The following is a 21,403-nucleotide window of genomic DNA, read 5'->3' as shown; positions in this document are numbered from 1 at the left end:
CTTCTGCTATTTCCTCTATTTGTGGAGAGTTAATTTCCCAGTCATAATTATCATTTGGCGCAATATGGGTGTCGATTATTAGGCTCTCAGACTCCAGTTGTTTATGAATTTTAATGAGCGCATTGATAGTTCTTGTTTGGCTCCATTCATACTTATCAAGAATTTCTGGTGCTGATATGCTCTGTCGGAGATAGTGATGTCTTTTACTAAGAATTTTGGCGCCATACTTCAAATTTGTCTCCAAAAAACGTAGTTGAAGCGGTGGGCATTTTGCTATTATATTGAGCGCTTCTATTGGTGATGTTCTGTAAGCACCTGTTATTAACAACAAGGCCTGGTTCCAGATCATTTGGATTTTGTTTGTGTGCGTTTTTGCTGCGCTACCATACACAACACTGCCATATTCAATTCGACTTCGAACAAGAGAGTTTAGAATTTTACGTAATGAGTCTCTATCCGATCCCCAAGTAAAGTTGCAAAGAGCTCTAATCTTGTTGATGGTAAGTTTGCACTTAGCTACTACATTTTCTATATGGGCCCTCCATGTTAGTTTTTTATCGAATAGCAAGCCCAAAAATTTTTGTTCTTCGACATTTGGTATCTTTTGGCCATTTAGGATCAGTGTTGGCTCGTTATGAGGAAAAAGTCAACCCTCTTTTTTGTGCTTCACACACTACGCGATTTACATCATTTTGCATTATGTTTTGCATATCCAGGATATTTGTCCCGGTTACCGCTATTGCTAAATCATCTACATACAGCATGGCTTTACTATTTGGATGTATGTCATCAGCTATACCGTTAATAGCAATGGCAAATAGAGTGGTACTTAATACAGAACCCTGAGGTATCCCATTTTTTGCTCATACAGTTGGGAGTATACGTTTCCAATACGAACTTGGAAATACCGGTTTTCCAAAAAGCTCTGAATAAGTTTAGGCAGCCTCCCGTTGATGTTCCACATATTTAGGGTTTTAAGTACGTGATACCTCCAAACCGTATCGAACGCCTTCTGTATGTCAAAGAATACAGTAATGGTATGCTGGGTTTTTGTAAATGCTTCTTTTATAATCTTATCTAGGTAAAGTAGATGATCTACTGTAGCGTAGCCTTTTCGAAAACCGGCTTGGTATGTACTGATTTTATTCGCCTTCTCTAATACTGTTGTTAGTCTATAGTTAACCATACTTTCAGATAGTTTACTCAGACATGACGATAATATAATTTAATTAAATTTAATTTTAATACTAAAGTAGTTGAAGTGATGGGGAATAAAAAGCACAATACGGTTTTGCTTACAAGAGGAAAGTACCAAATGTTAATAAACAGTGTAAACGTAAGTAAATCTAAAACCAGTAATAAATTACCAGATGACTACAGGTCTGTTCATAAGGAAGAACTCTTTGAATTGATTGACGGAGCACGTGGAGCCAGGTAGAACAAGAATGGTGAAGGAATTACAAAAGAAGTACAAAAACATTACTACAGAAATCATAATGATCTATTTAAGTCTGTGTGAAGCTTGTCAGAATAAATCCAAAGTTCCCAAAAAGAGTTTAGTAGTCAAACAAAAGAAATGAATAGTAGATGTCAAATAGATTTAATTGATATGCAAGCTCAAGCAGATAATGATTTCAAATTCATTTGTGTATATCAAGATCATTTAACGAAATTTGTTCAGTTACGGCCGTTGAAAAGTAAACAATATGCAGAAGAAGTTGCAAGTGTTCTTCTTGATATATTTTATGCCTTTGGAGCTCCTAACATTCTTCAAAGCGACAATGGACGAGAATTCTCTAACAGAATTATAGAAGCACTGTGCAGCATGTGGACAGATTTGAAGATTGTATACGGTAAGCCCAGACACAGTCAGTCACAAGGATCCGTGGAACGTGCAAATCAAGACATCGAAAATATGCTGAGTTCCTGGCTGGAAAACAACGAAAGAAACAAATGGTCAGAGGGTCTTCGATTTATACAATTCGCCAAAAACCGAGCTTACCATTCTGGAATCAAGTGCAGCCCGTATGAAGCCATGTTTGGGGTTTCTGCCAAAATTGGTTTGAAAACATCATCACCGCCTAATGATGTTCTGAAAATTATTTCAACTGAAGAAGGTTTGGAAGAGTTGGTGGAACAAATAGTAGGAAACCAGTCGAGTCCTGATTGCGTAGAGCATGAAGAAGCAGAAGTGGATGAACTAAATGAGCTTCTATTAGAACAAATTCCAGAACAACCATCAGTGAATGAGCCCAATGTGATTCCAGAAGAACCAGCTTCTAATGAAATTACAGAGAGACAAGATTCTGTAGCAATTAAACGGACACATGCTAAGAAAGGTCTTGAAGAGCAAGCGAAGAAAATGCTTAAAACATCAAATGTAAGATTTCCCCCCGGAAATGTAGGTGATACGGTGAAATTAAGAGTACCAGATGTTGAAAGGGCACGAAGTGATTGTAGACATGTTTTGGCTGTTATTATGTGTGTTCAAAATGAGTTGTATGAATTGGGTACTAAAGAAGGGCGACTTCCACATATGTATAGCAGAAATCAATTTACCCTCTGCAAAGAATCATTCATTTCTCTAGATATGGTTCCAAATCTTAACATTTCATTGCGCGAGTATGTTAGAAAAACTTCATTGTCGGGTGGGCAAGGCTATCAGCGATGTGTTTGCAAAACTAAATGTAAAACAGACAAATGTAAATGTAAAAAGAATGTAAAGCTGTGTAATTCCAAGTGCCATGAGAGTTTGTCATGTCAAAATAAATAGTACAAATTCCATACAAAATTTGCCTCTTGTTATTGATTCAGACAAAACACAATAATAAAAATTACACTTCTTAAAAAAAACTATTTGAATTTATTGTTTTTATTTCATCTTTTCATATATTATTTAATAAGCACAGAAATGAAAATGTACTTGAAGTACAGGCAAGTATACTATATTGTAAAAATACATAAAGGCATGCTACATTCTTAAAAGTTCCCCTCGAGACGATTCCCATTGGTTCCGTGCATCTTATATGCTTCGATCCCAACAATCCTTTTGTCAATACATCGCGTCCGCAACCATCTCTTCTGCTTATACGGCTTAGGGATTGCCGTTGTGTAAAAGAATTCTACCCAACTCGCCAGACTCTAGCTCCTTGACTAAATGTTTCAAATATATCTCATCTTCTGCAGCTTGGCTACTCAGCCTCATTTGAACTCGGAACAACTATCCTCTGTTTTTTTGGATTCCCAAGATACTGGACCGTTAGATAACAAATATCCAGTGAAGGATCGTTTGCCCAATCAGCATCTACGATTTCGGTGATGGAGTCTCAACTTACATCTGGCCTAGATCTCTGGTATCTTTGAGGTACCGCAGCACACGTTTCGCAGCTTCTTAATGCGTGTGGTTGACGCAGTTATTAAACAGAGCCGAACTGTTGACAGCGTGTGCTATATCAGACTTAGTACCTACAGACAGGTAAGTTAGCGCTCCAACGAGCTCTCCGTAGGGAAGTGTAGATTCAGGATCATCAATTTTGTGCTAGGACCAAGAAGTTTCTTGACGGGTTTTGCATCTGCCACACCAAACTTGTTTAGAAGTTCCATTGTGTTATCCTTTTGGTTAACGAAGATCATGTTTCACGAACGTTTTTATATCAAAACCCTTTGACACCATCTTGCCGAGGTTAACGATACAATAATATCGTCCACATAAGTAACGACAAAAGATAAGGATTGATCCTTTTCTCTTGTCTTCAGCTTCTGCGAGATCTCGGATGTTCAGGTTTTGAAATACCAGGATTCGATATTACTGATTGATCTCGTTTGGTTTGCTTTTTCAGTGATATCCCGCACATAGTCATATGAGTCATTTAGCCGATCTGCGGTTAATATTATGTCGCCATTTAGATGCCGAACGATTCCCCGTTTTGTTGGACATGTGCGAAGTCGAAGCTGTCTAAGCACCAGTGGTTACTGCAATCGCGAGAACCCGTATTGGAAGCGATTTCTGTAACGTTTCCGGCACTTTGTGGTTTTTTTACGACAGTATGTCACAGTGTGACCCATTTGTTAACAACGATAACAGCATGTCTTGAAAATGAAATGAAATACAGGCAAGTATACTATAATGGAAAAATACATAGGAACGTGCCACGCGATCGACTGATCTAATTATTATTCACATACATCTCATTCCTGCAACGTCTGCAACGACTTTTTGCATATACACGCAATCAAAGCGCGGTCAGAGGTCATTTTGTAGTTCTTCATTAATCAGTCAGAAAAATCATGGGGGGGGGGGGGCTCTCCAAACTAGATCCACATTACGTTCGGGCTAGGGTAATCTAAGAAGTATCCGTTTCACAGAGTCTGATTCAATTTTGTATAGACCGGGAACAAACCGCTCTAGAAAACATTGTTTTAAAAAGGTTGAAAGGTTCCACCCTGTATATACATCTTACGACGATACATACATTTTTGAGAGTTGGCAACCATGCAATTTCTTGGTGGGGAAAAGCTGCCTGCGCCACCTAACGGGGGTTACGTTTAACGTTTGGCATCTTGTCTTGAATGGCGGTCGTGTACGCGTCGATCCCATAAATGTTTGTTGTTAGTTTGTGTTATTTAATGCAGGTAATAATTTTTGCATTTCTCGTATTTGTGTTAATGTTTGCCGCATTTTATATTTTTGTGTGTTTGAATCTTTGTTTTTGAAATTTACTTGGTTTAACCGCAATACAAAATCACATGTGTGATACCATTATGCTATTGTTTGTAATTGTTTACGGTTTTGGTGTAATGCTTGCTTAATTTATGTTTATTGATGTTAATTACTTGGTCTTGTCCCTGAAGTAACATTCATGTAAGTTTTGATAATTTTATTTTAATATGTTGTGACGTTATTTTCTTTACCGTGTGATCTTTGCTTTGGCTTATATTTGAATTACTATGTGGAATCCTTCTCGAATAACATTATGCGAACTCTTACCTTTATATAGCAATCCTTACGCCATCTAGGTGTTCACATTATAACCCGATCTTTTATTTGCGATATAGTTTTCTTAAAAAAAAAACCCTTTGTCTAGTTTTCTGTTGATTGGCGCGGTTATCTTCTCCCACTCACTGTCGACGCGCGCAGTCTTTGTTGAAGGACTCGATTCGATCTTGACTTGTATTTGAACTACACGCCATTACACTTACTTGACATATTTGTCTACCTTTATTGGGATTAAGTAGTGGTGTTGTATTAAGATTAGTGAAGTTTTCTCTTATCATCTTACTTCCAATTTCGCTGATGACGCATTGCTGCGGATTTATCTTACAAGTTTAAGGCCGTTTTGCGGTATGTTATCTATGTCGCTTTATCTTTTTATTTTAAATAATCTATTCTAGGCTACTTTCGTACTCCCTAAGTTTTCTTACTTCTTATTTTGGTTTTACCAATTGCTTCCTGACTGTACATTGACATTTTGACGTGGAAACGCAAATACTCGATTTTCCATACGGTGCAATAGAATTCCATTGAAGTTTCGACGCCATTACAATCAAAAACGCTCTACATATTTCTACCTTACCGACTGAAGAATTGACTGAAGAATTACCGCCATTTTATGTGAAACCGATATTTGAACTGATGACCCAATTTTACGAAGTTCGTTGACCTACGATTCATTCTTCCGAAACGCAAGTACTTAATTAACGAGACGTGTGGAGTTGGTATTGTGTAAATTTTTAATTAACGTGTATTTTGCTTTGAAAAACTTGCTCGTGTAAGTTTGTTTGCATTTGAATTGATAAGATTGCTTTGTCATTGAAGATAGATTCAGTTATTTTATTTGTACATTTTGTAGTATTTTTCGCTTAAAACTTCATGTCACTTTTTGATATCTCACACCGATTGTGAAAACCAACCCTTAGTCGAACCAAATTTTATTATGTTGTAAAGTCATTTGAATTTTTGATTCTTTTTAGTATTGACTGCAATTCTACGTACAAGAATAACCATTCGTGTCTTACGTTAACCATTGCTTATGCGATATATTGTGCAACGCGAATCATTACCCTTCTTATATTTTTTTTTGTTTTTGTGTCTGACTGTTTCAGATTTGCAGTTTCGCGTCCTCTGAGCTCGGAAGGTTGCGACCGGAGTTCAAGTTAAATTTAGTTATTTTCGTCGTTTTTCCCTTTTAACGTTTGATTACATTTTGGTTGTTGATACTAACGAGTTGTGATTATACTTTGTTTGAAAGTCACTTAATGATTATAGCTCCGTTGTTTCTGCGGAAGCCCTTTTGGATAAATATTTTCCCAGGCTACGTGTTGGCTTCTCATTTGTTTTATTAGAGATTATTTTAAATTCCCAGTTTGATATACTAGATCGATATATTACAGTGTCAGATTTGTGATATTTTGAGATCTTTGTTATTAAACTACCCGCATTTATGACATCAAATACTGTTTGTTTTCCCCATAATTGTGTATTCCTTTGAGTTTAGTAAGACGAGAACAAGGATCTCTTGGTCTGCCTTGCTCATCCCTTTAGTATTCCTCTCTCTCTAGATTCATCAAAGACTAAGTGGCGCCTATCCGGATTACTTTTACTGTTTCCTTCCCTTTTTGGCTTATTTTGTGTGTGTATAGAAGAACCCCATTTTCACCCCGACCCACCTCTACTTTGCCTGAGCTTACCGTGTGCTTATCTAAGATAATTTTGTCACGTTGGCCCAAAGTGAACGTAACAATGTGGAAATTGCCGATTCGTTTGAGGTATGTACTGACTTGTTTGTTACTAACAATTTTCTCCGTGAATGAAGCAGTCACGGGGGTGGTAAAAAACTGTAGTCAAAACTGAAGTACGACACCTAATTCCGTGATTGTCTTCGACATCCAACTGTAGACTCGAAACGCCGAAACCAGGGGCGGGTTACCCATCTTGCAGGAGCGGGATTACGCTAATCAAAGCTCTTAAGTTAAGAATCTATGTGCGATAAATGAGTGGCGATTCAATAATTTCCACGTATCTTGTTTTTAGTTAAATTTGCCTACAAGACCATGTAATTTTCCATCTTGCTTTTAACAAAAGGACATTATTGCACCAAAGATGAGTCACATCCTGTACTATTAACCCTTTCTCAGAATTTAGGTACCTGCTCCTACCTGACCCATTGTTCCCAAAAAAACTTGCTTTTAACCTTGAGTATCCAAATTGTATATATGCATATACTATCTTTGTTAACTACTGCTTAAACTTTTACAAGAAATTTTGTTAATTAAGTTTTGGACTGTATTAATCAAACTGTGAGGTTTTTCTTACGTCGTACTCTTTTTACCATTAGCAGTTACTTTTGCGAGAGTACGACACCTTTTGGCTTTGCTTGCTTTGTTTATATTAATGTACATCAACTAAATTTCCGTACTTTCACAACCTTAATAATTACGATCATTATTAAACAAACTTTTCACAATTTCAGTGTTTTATTTAACGTTCCTTCCCTACTGCGCTTCATTTCAAAGCGTTGTCTGCAACTAACGTAAGGGGGTCTTGCCTTAGATGTTTGATCACGTGCCACTTTTCAAATTTAAGCGGGATTTTGTTTAGTTTTGGAGGGATAGTCATTCGGGTGGCCATTTTTAAACGTTGCCGGGTTGACTTTGTTTCCTAGTTCTTGTAGTGTGAAGTTAGCGTAGAACCTGGGGGGTTAAGTACACTACAAGGTATTGTTCGATTTTCAATTTTTAATTGCACAAACTAAATTATCCCCTATGTATTTATCTAATCTGGCTGCCCTACCCCACAAAAAATGGGGGAAAATTGGGTAGGAATACAAAATCTGGGATTTAAAATATTTAGGTATTGTGTTACACCGAGTGTTACACTGTTTAGGGCAGAAAGAACATCGCGCAACAAGATTAAATGCATTACAAACTGCAAGCTGTGACCAAATTTTATGCTTGTGCGGTAATGTGTCTTTAATTATCTCTATGTCTAATCAATTTATTTTACTTAAGTTAGTTCAAGATGAGTGTATACCTTTCTCTCTTACAAATTTACAATAATTTAGATAGTAGTACCACGAAAGATAGGATGATTTAGGTTTACAATACTCTTTGGGCAAATGCGATGGCTAGCAAAGAAAGTAAAGGAATTAGAAGCGATGGTACAATATTCGCAGAACCATTTCCGCACGGCTCTCCTTCGGGACCTACACAGGAGGCGTACTTCATGACGTGGGCAATTACGTTTTGTTCCGTCACGCCAACTAAAAGATGAGCCCATGGGCCACGGGCAAATATGGCGACATCTTCCCCACCATGCGTTTCATCTTTGAGAGGAACATAGCTTGGGTACTTGAAGTTAGGATTGTCTGTAAATTACATTGAAGTAGAATTGTCATTCCGAAGCTAAAAAAGCCCTTACTCAAATCCGCATTGGTAAGGTCAGGCCTTTTACCATCGCCGTGCTCTCCGGGGCCATTCGCGTAGCTCAACGTAGTGTAAGGGAGTTTGTCCTTTCCTTTGCCACCGATTCCCAAAATATTGTTGCCCCTTTCGGGATAGCCATTAAGCGTCATAGTATGGGCGTGGTCTGAGGTTACTACAATCAGAGTCTCGGATTCGCCCGTAATATCTACAGCCGCCTGGACAGCCTTCTGGAACTCTATGGTCTCGTCCAAGGCCTTATGTGCTAAGGTCGCATGGTGGGCTTGATCAATACGACCACCCTCTACGAATAAGAAGTATCCTTTCTCTCCTTGCGACAAGAGTCGGATGGCTTTCACTGTCATTTCTGCCAAGGATGGCTGTACGTTTTTGTTTCTGTCTAGATTGTAATCCATGTGATCGCTGCTAAATAGTCCCAAGACATATTCTGTGTCGTGCTGTAGACCTTTTAAACCAGGAAGATCGTGAACGTACTCGTGCTTTGCATTGCCCTTCTGCTCTTTCCACTCTTTGATTAAATCCCTTGAGTCTAACCGCACTCCGGGCTGTTGATCGTTGTCAGATTGACCCTTGGGTATAAAGTATGCTCTACCTCCTCCAAAGATAACGTTGAGATTTTTACCAGTTTCTCCATGGATTAATTGTAGTGCTATGTCTTTGCAATTTTTCGCATCAGGCATGTGGCTATCGGCTTCCCAATCTCGGTGAGCTGTGTGGGCATAAACACCTATTGGAATTAAAAGTTGAGCTTTAAACAGTTGATAGGGTGTCAGTTACCTGCGGGGGACGCGTGCGTGATTCTCGTTGTAGTAACAATTCCCGTTTTCTTCCCTTTCATCTGAAATAGATGGGCAATAGAAGGCACGTGGTTCGTTTCGTTGTTCATTTCCTTGCAATATCCCAGTTTAACTGCTGCGGTTACTCCAATCGTTGCCTCGTTGGCCTTCACGCCGCATAGATAGGCGGTGGCCGAGCAAGCCGAGTCGGCTACCTGCCGATCCACGCAGTACGTCTTCGATAATCCGACGAACGGGAATTTTTCAAACGAAAGCTGGGTTTCCTCGCCCGGCTTCTTATCTCGTTGACCTAGGAGCGCCCTCGCAGCCGCTATAGTGGTAATCGACATTCCATCTCCAAGGAACATGATTACATTCTTTGCAAGATCTAGAAATCACAAAAATGAGACCGCTGACAATGACGTGGTTCTCCTTCCTACTCGTATTGGCAGTTTTCTTCAAACGCTCGAAAAGAGTAGCGTTGGCTTGAGATCTCCAAAAACTCGCCGTCGTTTCCTCGCTGCTATAGGCACCTGACTTGGTCGATTTGCCCCTTCCAACGTAGTCATGATTATCTCGATTAATGTCTGGAAAAAGAAAAGATCTAGTAATTACTATCAAGGATCATTCTCCTAAGTTCTCTATAAGGAAAGCAGTTATCTGTAAAACGTAGCTACCCCTTTAGTTAGAAGGATTTGCGCCATATATATGAATAACAACCCTTAATTAAACTTTCACCCAAGCATTTTTTAAGTTATAAGTCTTTAGCTGTGAAATTTTGATTTACACGATACTTTTATTCATTATTATTATTATTTATTGACAAAATTACATTACAAACAATTAGAAAAGTATCACTGATAATGTACCTACACAAAATATTAAACAAGGCAGTGTTGCTATTAATCTCCACCCTCCTCCTCAACACTGACATTTTAGTTCTCCAGTCCGTTCAATCGTCGAAGCTGTTGAAGGCTAGAAACGCGTGCCACCGGCTTAGTAAGTAAGACGGTCGTCATGATTTCCGGCGGACAATACATGAACTTGTGACGATTTCTTTTTGTCGTTTGATATTATCGATCTGGATTTCGCTAGTTAACCCTCGCTCGGTGCTTTCATTTGAATGCGATGCTTTATTTAAGTCCTTACGCCATCTAGGTTTGTAATTCATTAGTTAGATTTAGTTTTATAGTTCTTTAGATCTCTTTGAATCGTTCATTCTGTTGTAGTTCGAGGTCGCGCAGAACTTTCTTTAATTTCTTCCGACGCGCGCACTCCTTGTACTTGACGCATTCTCGATTATTACCTGCAAGACGATACACGCCATTGCTTACTTAACAATTTTGTCGACCATTTTTGGGATATACTGGCGCTGTATTAAATTGAGTGAAGGTTTCCCTCGTTATTCTACTTTCAAGCTTCGCTGACGCTATTTGTGGATTTATCTTACAAGTTTTAAGGCCGTTTTGCGGTATGCAACAACAATTTATCCGGCTTTATGGTTCAGTGGTAGAGCGTTGCGCTATAAATCCGGAGATCGAGTGTTCGAACCTGGGCTGAGGTGAATTTTTCATCTGTGGTAGAGATGAGAATTACCTTAGACCAGTTTCGAGCATTCTGCCGTCTACTCCGGATTAGGTTTTCTTGCAGTTTTCCTAATTCGTAAGGTAGTAGTATAGAGCAACTTAAGACCTTCTGCAGATGCACCTCTAAAAAGCATAGTGCGGGTCACTCTGTAATTGGGCGCAAGCCTGTTGAGGGCCCATAACAAGAGAGGGATAATAAATAAAATAAATTAAAACAAAATAAAATAAAATAAAATAAAGTAAAGTAAAGTAAAGTAAAGTAAAGTAAAGTAAAGTAAAGTAAAGTAAAGTAAAGTAAAGTAAAGTAAAGTAAAGTAAAGTAAAGTAAAGTAAAGTAAAATAAAATAAAATAAAGATTACGCATTCACCTTTACGACCATTCACGGTTTTGCTGCGACTGACAACAGCGCCTGGAATGTTTTTTGAAGAACAATGGATGCGAACACTTCGCCGTACTCGTCCCCATATTGTTGATTATAGCCTTGAGCTACTAGCAGCGCCTTGAACTGCATTCCTTGCCATCCGAGAGCGGCGTCTATCCGAACCATCAACTACGATCAGCTTTCCAGATCCTATTACAGTGATAACACTGATAGCAGTAACGTCTGCTCTGACAGTGTTATGAAACGGCTCGAAAAAATTACGAGTGTTCCAAATCCAAATCCCCGGAAGTACCAGATTGCTGGCTGTGAATGTCGACACGAGCTTTTGTCACTGCCACTCACGGCGGACCAGTCAAAAATATAAATCGCACCAACAACCACAAAAAATTCTTTGAAATTAATTTGCGAGTCCGGTATTCAGGGGCCAATAACCTTTTGGAGCAGGCAGACGAGCGCCACAACGTGGGATAAACGAGATAAACTGAATCACTTACCTTTTACTTGTGATAAACCTACATTGACAAAATTACATTAACAAAATTAGAAAAATATCAATGGTACGCTGATCAAACCGATGTACACAAAATATTAAATAAAGTAGTGTTGCTAATAATCTCCACAAGTAGTACATAACCATTTTTTCTTAATGTTTTTGCTAAAAATAGTGACCCAAACAAGTACGCGTTTAAACATTCCATTTTCGCTGATTTTAATACACTTTGGTATAAAACGACGATCTCGTAGCCCAATAACGAATGCCTACAAATTTCCCGGAATTATCTCTACCTCTTCTTACTTAATTAATTAGCATCTACGTAATGGATTCTTATTGATAAAAACACGGTGATCTTTAATCGTTGATTTCTTCTTTGGCGATTCTGCAGTACGAGTCAAACGGAAGCTAGGATAACAAATCAATCACTTCCATACAATTCAACCTACTCTCAAACTGAACTCTGTGACTTGAGCAGATAAAACCGATTAAGATAGCAATTTAGCTTTCGTTGCCCCGACACTCTCGAACCAGACTCCCTAAAGCTATTAAGAGAACAATACGCTATAGAAATAAAGATAATTGTTGATTGCAGCAATTGGTTACAGACTTTTTTTTAAAATCCCACCAGTCATTCAATTGTTCGACCCACTAAATTTGACAGCCTAAAATGCAGGAATAAAAAAAAGCATATCGAATATGCAGGAAACGCTTTTTCAAAGAATGCACTGACTCAACTTTCTGTATCTAAATGGTCACTTTTGCTGTTATCAGGGCAGGTAAATCGATAACTACTCCCATCACTATTGATAAGCTTCAAGGCCTAGTTGTTTTGTGACGAAAAACCATTGGCCCTGGTTAATTACTGTCATATCTTCCGAAACGCGTGTGCATACACCATAATATGCAGCCTATGGTTAAGTTGCAGTTTAAATATATTATGCTACCTATTAGCAGCTGCGATACTAGAGAAAAATAGTTTATAACTTTACGATAACGAGTTAAGTATTTGTCACGTATCCTTCCTATGGCGACCGTAATATTTATGTCAAAGCTGGAGACTTACCCTGTGTGTTGTGCACCGAATTTGCTCCCATCAAAACCAGTGTGAGGCAAAACGTAACAAAGATAAAGCGGAGCATCTTGTGTAGCGTACGTAGAAGGTGAAACAGTATAAGAGCCTCTTATTTTTTTGCGTTATATACGAGTTTATCTAATCTATCAATCATTTTAGTGACAAGGAGGAGCCATTTTCAATGAAAACTATGAGGTACACTTGCCCCGATACACGATAGTGTAGATCTGTTGTTCACATATTATGTCCATGTTACTTCTGTCATTTGTTTATCACTTTATCACTGGAAAGTGACTACTTACATAAAACTTACTGCAATAATGTAAGTTGGTTTATTGTTTTAAGGTCATCTTCATAGTGTAATTTATCTTCCTATCTATAGATCATGAATCTCTCCAGATATCTTAACAAGCACGTTCATCCCTTCACAGTGTTAATTTGTGGTGCCATATTTTCAGCTATCGTAAATTAACATTGCATAATCAATAACGTTATCAACTAATTAAATCACCAATAGGCATAGGAGACGTGTATCAATATTTGCATGGGTCTTATGCAGAGATCAATAACCCTTCCGACAAATAAAAGCCCTAATTCCTGAACAGAGTCAACAATCCGCCATGGTAGAAGAATCTATGGGAGAGTGTTCCAACGAATACAGGAGAGGTGGCGCAATTCTGTTTTTTTTTACAATTGATCCCCAATGAAAGGCCAACCGTAAAAGATGCGATACACTGCGATACACAGAAAATAGACAGTGACTCCATAGTTGGATCCTTTTATCTTGGAACTTTCTGCCAGTGATGGATCCCATTCATCTCCTGCCGCTGGTTTAGGGCCTTTTTATGTGGATTTTGTACAGTCCACAGAAGAGCTCCGGCCATATTGGATTCCGTCTGGCTCCTTGCTTGGCGAGTTGATTTGCCTTCATGTTGCCTCCAATGTCCGAATGGCACTGGCACCCACCAGAGTGTGATACGGTTGTCAGTTGTCAATTTCTTTCTCAAACTAGTTTGGAGTCGCAGGTACGGGCTACTAACGCCCTCAGTGCAGCTTAACTGTCTCTAAGAAGTCCTATTTTCCCCTTTCTTGCCCATTTCTAGGTTTCTGAGAGCACAGAAGTTTATGTCATAGATCTTTGCTTGAAAGATGGCGGCTTTTTTCCCTAGTAATTCCGAGATTCGGCAGCTTGATCTTCTTTCTGCTTTGAACCTTATCCATATGGAAGTTAACCTCTGGTCAAAGTTCACTCCCAGAAGGTATTTGACCTCTTTACTAAGATTCAGGCTGGTGCCCCCCACAGTAGGTGCCTTTATGTTGGGCTTCCTCCTGCTAAAAGGCACCACCACCGCTTTCAGGTGAATGAATGCTTAGGCACCACCTCTGTGAGATATTCAGAGCCTTTTGCAATTGCTTAGATACCAGTTTGACGTGTTTACCAGAGATTACTATGATCAGGTCATCTGCGCAAAGTAACCTTTTTGTGTTAGCATGGTTAGTAGGTCATCAACTACAAGTGACCATAACAAGGGCGATAGTACCCCCCTCCCCTTGAGAGCACCCTCTTTTGGTCATCACAGTGACTCCTCGCCTAGCCTCCACCAGGCGCCCTAAAAGGTTTAAAGGCAATTATAGGGCCAATTCTGTCCTCTCTTGTGTGAAGATTTTTGAGGCTGGAGTGAGGCTTTCTGTCTCTATCTGTTGAAGAGAAGCTTTTATTTCTTTGTGAGCCTGAGAAGTGAGTGCTAATGTTTCCCTTGCACTCACCGTGTATTTCCCATCGGGTTTCTCAAAATTCCCAATAGTTTTGGAGTTGTCTTTTTGTATGAGCTTTTGTAGGCGCGATGCTGTTGGTACCGAATTTATACTTTCACAGCGTCAAGTCCTTCTTTTGGATCTCCTTATCACGGAATTGTACTCGGCTAGGGCGCTTCTGTACTTTTCCCATGTTTCTTCGTTTGGCTTTGTTGAATAGACTGCTGACTGTTAGTAGCCCGATGATTTTCTTATTTCTCACCACCAGGGAACGTTCCTCGTTACCCTTTAGTTTTGTGGAGTAGTAGCGTTAAGTAGGAGTCTTTGTAGGTCATTTGAGGCTATTTCCAGTTTCCCTTTTGTGTCTATAGCTTTTGGGAGATCTCATCAATTTCAGACTCCTCATTGGAGCACCAGTTGTGAGACCTTGATTGTAATTGATCGTATGCATGGTGCCTTTCTCTCGAACCTTACAATATGCTTATGATCCGAGAGTGAGGTCTCGTCTGTTACATGCCACAATAAATTAGCGGAGTTGAGAGAGTAATATCTAACACCTCCTGCATAATTTTGTTGGCAAAGGTATGGACGTGGTTCTTGTATTACAACAATCGAACATCTTACACAGCACGTCGTAGGCCTCCTTGCTGTGCTGGGGGTTCGCCTGTAGGAAGACGATTGATCTCTTAGGCCCATCGGCTCCGTAGGCGGACGACTGACCGGTTGTTGGGGGTGGCGCTACTAGCCTTAGGCTTCCTCGCATCTTTAGGCTTGGTTGCCACTTGTCCAAACGTGAAGCGGGCCCTTAGGCCTTTCTCCTCCAGACGTATTAGCGAGAGTTGGTCCACTGACATTGTTAGATGAACAAGGGCACCTCCTGGTCTCTCTTCAGCACTCGTCATTCCTTATTGTTGAAGCCGATATTCTGCTTCTGCAACAACCCAAGGATACCTCCGTGCTCTCGTTGTTCCTGTCCGAAAGGTAGACGCTCGCAATAGTCGCCTTTGAAATCGACATCTGTTAGTGGCGCACCTTTCCGTGGCTTGATGCTTGGGACTACTCCTGTAAGCCATTCTGCGGAGGTCTCACCAGCAATCAGCATGACTATTTAGAAATTGGAGTAAAATTAGATTTGTAGAAAAGTTCGTAGTTGTCATTTTAAAGTTAATTAATCATATTTTTCTTCTGAGTATTTAAATTCAATAGATATTTGACGTCAAAATAACTTTTGGAAATCTTAGTTTCCCGTGAGTTGGAGATAAGTAGGACTTCTGTTGCAAAGATGGCCGACATTAAATAGCATTGCTGTGAGAACATGTTCCACAATGCTATTCGACAAAAAATGTAATACGTAAGTAGTCGGGAGACAGTCTAAGCTCGTACACTTGGGCGGTATCGCCAATCAAATTTGCTCTTGAGAAAAAAAACTCCTATTAGTTATGAGGTGTCCGTAAAGGCATTAATTAATTAAGTAAGAATATGTAGGGGTTATTCCGTGAATTTTTCTGAAGGCATTCAGGCCTGGGCTACCACTTTACCAGAGCAAGCAGTATGTAGACGAAAGAAAATTTTTCTGATAGATTCGTTTCTGGGGCACGGAAGTGTTAACCGTGAGTCTCGCAATATAGAAATAAGTGAAAAATAATTCGGTTTTAGACCACTCACGCATCGTATGTGTGGTTCAGATTAAGAGTTTTACGGCTTTGCCCAGGTGAAAGCTGACGTCTTTCGGCCATAATTAAAATCAAGTTGTGACTGCGGATATTTTTTTCAAAACGGAAATATTCAAGTGGATTCTGTGAGTTACAGTTAAATTAACTAACACACTGAAAGGAATTAATTCTAATGCGACAGTTCTTATTCATGCTAAAGAAAAATATGGTTGTATAAAGACAAAATGATAAAATAGACAGTTGGCTAGGCGCGATACCATCGCGTAACGTCGTATTTAGTCGAGGACAAGAGAATTAAACGCGCCAGTGGAGTATTTTACCCTGCAAAGGGATACTATTAAGTGCCGGTGTTGAATTACTTATGGTCCTTTGCACCGACAAATTTAAGCGGAACTTAGCTTAAGCGTAGCTTAAAATCCATGGCAATGATTATTGAAACAATGGTTGTCATGGATTTTAAGCTACGCTTAAGTGAACCACCGCTTAAATTTGTCGGTGCAAACGGCTATTAGTCGCGAAAGCAACAACCTGTTCCGTTAGTGCTTGTATAGTTTAGAAAATTTAAATCTTGAAAGAATAATGTATAAATTTGTGTAGTGAAAATTTTCCATTGAAAACCCCATTATCTATAAACTGTAGCGCTAATAAAAATTTTTCTTGCTTACATTCTATAAAATCGTCCGAAAAAAAATTCGCCGTGAAGCCAGGGAATCAACTCTTAACCTATCGAAGAAGTTTAATGGGGCAAAGTTCCAATCTGCTCTTCTTATACATGTTAAAATACAAAATCTAATAAAAGTTTAATTTAATTGGCCTTGGTGTTTGGGATGACAGTAGACTTAATCCCACTCGGTTGCCGACCCAATCACGAGTAACATTTTGTGCATTGCATTTGCAACGAAAACGGACAATCTATAGGAAGGTATCCGTTTTTGAAACAATTCGAACAATCCAAAGTTCGTGACACAAAATATGAATCCTGAAGAAACATTGGGCGTTGTACAGGTAGTAGAAGCCATCGAAGATGCAAAGGAAAAAGCTACCATAGTTAGACAGATTTGGAGATGTGATTTCTCACCCAAACATTTTTAGAAAGTATTTTCGAAGAACACCGGAGTTTGCCTGTGAGGTAATAGAGATAAATACACCGTTTGTGGGACTCCTGGTGACAACTGAGCGATATCATAGTCTAGCCCAAAGATGTTATATAATATAAGGATTGCTCGATCACTGAATTTTTTCGCCGCGTGTAGTGACGTCACTGGCGGACCCAGACGCACCGCATGCTTTGATTTTTAGATTTGTGCACCACTTTCATTTGTATTTTATATTATGTAGGATTCTAAGAGCTCCTTCCCACGATGCGTTTTTGAAACGCTGCGCAGAGTGGAAATTTTCTTCGAAAAGAAGATACGGTTATGCGGAAATCTCAGATGAGAAAGAACTGAAGTTTATAAGTCTCTTCTGTACAATTTCTGTTATAATTTTGGAGTTTGTCACACCGTGCTACAATGGTTTTTACCACACAATATGAAGTGTTTAGCCTAATACAGCTTCGCCTTCCTTCAACGGTCGAACTACAACCCCCACATATCAGTAATAACAATCTTAAACATAACAAACTTAGCTTTATATACAAAATATCAGTACACAAATATGTACGCTCTTTACTAAGGCACAAGTAAATCAACTCTCCTCAAAGCAGACACCATTTTTAAAAAAATGACGCCCCTTCTTGGTACGTGCGCTTTTGTTGCGTGAAGGCGCTTCTGAAAAGCGCTTCGTGCTACTTGTGACGTTGCAAATCGCACCTTGTGAAGGGGTCACGCTACAAGCCGCTTCAAAAAAACGGCTGGTAAGAAGGGGCTCTAATACGTCCAAATGGATGTTATATAGGTAGGTATTTAAATTAGAAACACTTGTCATTCATCGTCTACAAGTCTACAAATTCTCCTTCGGTTTTTCGCATACTCAAAATGTCGTGAACCCATTTTATCCTGCGTTTTTGGTTTTTTTACTCTTCATCATCCATGGAAATTGCAGCTAAATCAGTTTATTTCAACTTTGTCCATCTTAAAATAACGATTTCTCGACGTTCTCCTTGACACTGGCTAAAATGAGCGCCAGTTGAGTGTAAAATGTGAATACTACCCCAAATTGTTATTACAGTCCAATACTGCACGCCGCCGTCCAAGCATTTTTGTTGCAATATAGCGAACACATACACACAGTTATAAGTCGAATGTAAAGACGTTGACAACTTAGCAAATTATAACTGTCAATTCTGACAGCCAGGTCCGTTGGTGACGTCACATATGACTTAAACTCGGGCAACATTACAAGTATAGGGATCGAGCAATCCTTATATTATATAGCATCCTTGAGTCTAGCCCTCCTCTCAAACAAGTCTGAAAGTTCACTTTCTAAAACTTCCATTATCTTCCCTGATTCATTCACTCAAATGGAGGACAGAGCTGAAATCCTTTTTAGGTCCACAAAAATGTTAGTCTTCGTTTTTCCACTGGTTGTGGTACCGAGACATGTGGAACATCAATGAGGTAATGATCTGTAGGAAACCCAGGTCTCTCCGTGAGGACCCTCAGGTGTAGCAGTATCCCTATCTCCAGTTACTGTACTTTGAAGCATTAGATGACAATGTTTGTTTACCTCCTCGATCTCGTGATATATTATTACTTTCAATTTTACCTTGTTATCCTATTCATTTGGACGACGGCAATATCTCTATTGCAGTAATGACCATGGGTAGATAAACTCCTGCGTAAGTTATTGTTTTATTGGGCTTAAGATAATAATGATTAGTATTCTACTTAATTGTCGGTACATACGTAAAGCGATTGTATCACCTTGAGGTTTTTTATCTGAGTATATATTCCGTAATTGTTGCACCTAGAGTATGTTTTTCGGTTTGGCACTAACGTTAGCTTTCTACGCGGGCGGTGGTGAAGGGGCAAGCTTGGCTTGTGGTTAGTAACGTTTTCATTGGACGTTAATGACTCAGTGTTTTCAGAAACCCGAAATCAGGAAAACAATGCTTTGTTCTGGGAATCACAGGCTCTTGCTACAGTGATGGAACGTGTGAAGAATAAACAAAACACAAGTAAGTAACGTGAAAGTAAGTACTTGCCATTACCCAAATTTCCTTTTAGATACTGCGAAAAATGTAATCCTGTTCCTTGGAGACGGTATGTCAATTCCTACACTAACTGCATCCAGAATTCATCTGGGGCAAATATCCGGACATAGCGGAGAAGAGGCCCAGCTGTCCTTTGAAAAGTTCCCCTTCACCGGTCTGGCTAAGGTAAGCTGAACCACGAGCAATCCGGCCACATTTTTGCCTTTCAGACTTACTGCGTGGATGGACAGGTAGCCGACTCAGCCTGTACGGCCACAGCATTCCTATGCGGTATTAAAGCGAATGTGGCCACAATCGGAGTGACAGCTGACGTGAACCACAGAGATTGCGAAGCGGGTAGAAACGCAACGAATCACGTCAAGTCAATCGTCCATCTATCACAGATGGCTGGCAAACGCACAGGAATAGTTACCACAACTACGGTAACACACGCGACTCCTGCCGGTAATGGAAGTTTAATCTTGGTCTACTGCTAACTTTGGGCTTATAGGTGCATACGCGCACACTCCCAGCAGAGACTGGCAGTCGGACGCTAACGTGGTTGATGATGGAGAAAATCCAGAGCACTGCGTTGACATCGCAAGCCAGCTAATACACGGAGACACCGGCAAGAATCTGAACGTGATCTTCGGAGGAGGCAGGAAGAACTTCATCCCGAACAATATTAGGGATGACGAGGGAATGTTTGGCTCACGTCTTGATGGGCGCGACTTGATCAGCGAGTGGAAAGCAGCGGGTGCTGGACGCGAGTATGTTTATAACGTTAGCGGATTGAAGGCGATCAGGGACGACACCCATTTCGCGCTCGGGCTTTTTCATTCCGATCACATGGACTTCAACTTTGACAGGAACCCCACGCAGCAGCCGTCACTGGCGGAAATGACACGCAGGGCAATCGACATTTTGTCCAGGTCCGAAAGCGGCTTCTTTCTGTTTGTGGAAGGTGGACGCATCGATCACGCTCACCATCTGAATTTAGCCAGGAAGGCTTTGGATGAGACCCTTGAGTTTCATAAGGCGGTTGAGATCGCGGATGAAATGACCGATGAGCGCGAGACTCTTATCGTGGTTACGTCAGATCACGCCCATACAATGAGCTTTGGTGGGTATCCGGAAAGAGGGAGTGACATTTTGGGAATAGCGGGATACGGAAGCGATAACCTGCCGTACACCACCTTAACTTATGCGAGTGGAGCCGGCAAAAAAACGGATCCGCATGGAAATCGTATTGACATCACACGGCACAATTTCAGTAAGTTTTGGAAGTTTAGATCTTAGCTCACGATGCTCTTTCAGGTGACCCTAATTATGAATACCCCAGCTACATTCCCTTAAGTGCGGAAACTCATGGTGGAGACGATGTTGCGATCTTTGCAAGGGGACCATGGGCTCACCTCCTGTCGGGGGTTATCGAGCAAAATGTTATTCCTCACGTTATAAAGTTTGCGTCTTGTGTTGGAGAAGATAACGACACGTGCGCGGTTGCATTTGGAGGTGTAACCCACCTTGGTGCCCCACTGTCTCTAATTTTTCTCTTAGTCGTTCCCCTCCTTTACACAGGTTGCCAAATGTTTTGGTAAACTTACTTAGCTTTAAGTATTGTAATTTGGGATAGAGGGGCATCCTCGGACTTCCATCTGTTTGTGGTTTCCCTGGATCAATATAATGCACAATGCTAATATAATGTTACTATGGACAAATAAAACGCTATTCGATAATAGGAGCTTTAGTATTTACATTTAAGGTGGTTAAATATTTCTGGTCCTTCTCTGTTTTCTATTCGACTTCGATCAAAAGAAACAATAGGAACATTATGCCTGTAAATTTTACTGACAAAACAGGACTTCGAAACACGGGCTGACTGCCGGAAAAATGCGAATTTGAAATTTACACGCCACGGACTGTCAAATGACCCGAGACTGCCTCGCACATCGGCAGGAAAGCGTACCCTTATTGTCGGCATTGTTTCAACCTAGAGAGCAAACCCTTCCCCCGCCTCCTGCTTTACGTAGCAATATACATTACCTTAACCTTGAAAGGTCGGGGATTGAATCTTGCACCGTAAGACT

At 40.0% G+C, this 21,403-nt stretch overlaps 3 protein-coding genes across 3 annotated transcripts; 2 read left to right on the top strand and 1 right to left on the bottom strand.

Annotated features, from left to right (window-relative positions):
* Positions 1 to 1,825: 1,825 nt before the first annotated feature.
* LOC116177403 (KRAB-A domain-containing protein 2-like) lies at positions 1,826 to 3,959 on the top strand. The gene is made up of 2 exons (XM_031496412.1): positions 1,826 to 2,456; positions 3,907 to 3,959. The coding sequence occupies exons 1-2, from the start codon at positions 1,826 to 1,828 to the stop codon at positions 3,957 to 3,959; spliced, it is 684 nt and encodes a 227-aa protein (XP_031352272.1).
* Positions 3,960 to 7,714: 3,755 nt separating this feature from the next.
* Positions 7,715 to 13,003, bottom strand: LOC116160350 (alkaline phosphatase, tissue-nonspecific isozyme-like). The gene is made up of 5 exons (XM_031473539.1): positions 12,744 to 13,003; positions 9,656 to 9,802; positions 9,217 to 9,603; positions 8,417 to 9,166; positions 7,715 to 8,363 (listed from the first exon to the last, which is right to left on the bottom strand). The coding sequence occupies exons 1-5, from the start codon at positions 12,817 to 12,819 to the stop codon at positions 8,095 to 8,097; spliced, it is 1,629 nt and encodes a 542-aa protein (XP_031329399.1). The 5' UTR covers positions 12,820 to 13,003; the 3' UTR covers positions 7,715 to 8,094.
* Positions 13,004 to 18,964: 5,961 nt separating this feature from the next.
* On the top strand, positions 18,965 to 21,052 carry LOC116181374 (membrane-bound alkaline phosphatase-like). Its single transcript, XM_031501730.1, has 6 exons — positions 18,965 to 19,164; positions 19,209 to 19,298; positions 19,348 to 19,499; positions 19,544 to 19,778; positions 19,825 to 20,586; positions 20,631 to 21,052. Exons 1-6 carry the CDS (start codon positions 19,095 to 19,097, stop codon positions 20,912 to 20,914), a joined length of 1,593 nt encoding a protein of 530 aa, XP_031357590.1. The 5' UTR covers positions 18,965 to 19,094; the 3' UTR covers positions 20,915 to 21,052.
* Positions 21,053 to 21,403: the final 351 nt, after the last annotated feature.

Source organism: Photinus pyralis, unplaced genomic scaffold (genome assembly GCF_008802855.1).
Source record: "Photinus pyralis isolate 1611_PpyrPB1 unplaced genomic scaffold, Ppyr1.3 Ppyr1.4_LG1, whole genome shotgun sequence".
Lineage (NCBI taxonomy): Eukaryota > Metazoa > Arthropoda > Insecta > Coleoptera > Lampyridae > Photinus > Photinus pyralis.
Note: the sequence above shows the minus strand (reverse complement) of the source record. Positions and strands in the feature narration are given on the sequence as shown.

Coding starts and splice junctions, on each gene's coding strand:
- LOC116177403 (XM_031496412.1), top strand. CDS start 1,826: ATGTGGACAGATTTGAAGATTGTATACGGTAAGCCCAGACACAGTCAG. Junction 2,457..3,906: donor TGAAAGGGCACGAAGTGATT/GTAGACATGTTT, acceptor GTCGCCATTTAG/ATGCCGAACGATTCCCCGTT.
- LOC116181374 (XM_031501730.1), top strand. CDS start 19,095: ATGTTTTTCGGTTTGGCACTAACGTTAGCTTTCTACGCGGGCGGTGGT. Junction 19,299..19,347: donor GAAGAATAAACAAAACACAA/GTAAGTAACGTG, acceptor ATTTCCTTTTAG/ATACTGCGAAAAATGTAATC. Junction 19,500..19,543: donor CCTTCACCGGTCTGGCTAAG/GTAAGCTGAACC, acceptor TTTGCCTTTCAG/ACTTACTGCGTGGATGGACA.
- LOC116160350 (XM_031473539.1), bottom strand. CDS start 12,819: ATGCTCCGCTTTATCTTTGTTACGTTTTGCCTCACACTGGTTTTGATG. Junction 9,803..12,743: donor TTCGGTGCACAACACACAGG/GTAAGTCTCCAG, acceptor TTCTTTTTCCAG/ACATTAATCGAGATAATCAT. Junction 9,167..9,216: donor CACGCACGCGTCCCCCGCAG/GTAACTGACACC, acceptor TAATTCCAATAG/GTGTTTATGCCCACACAGCT.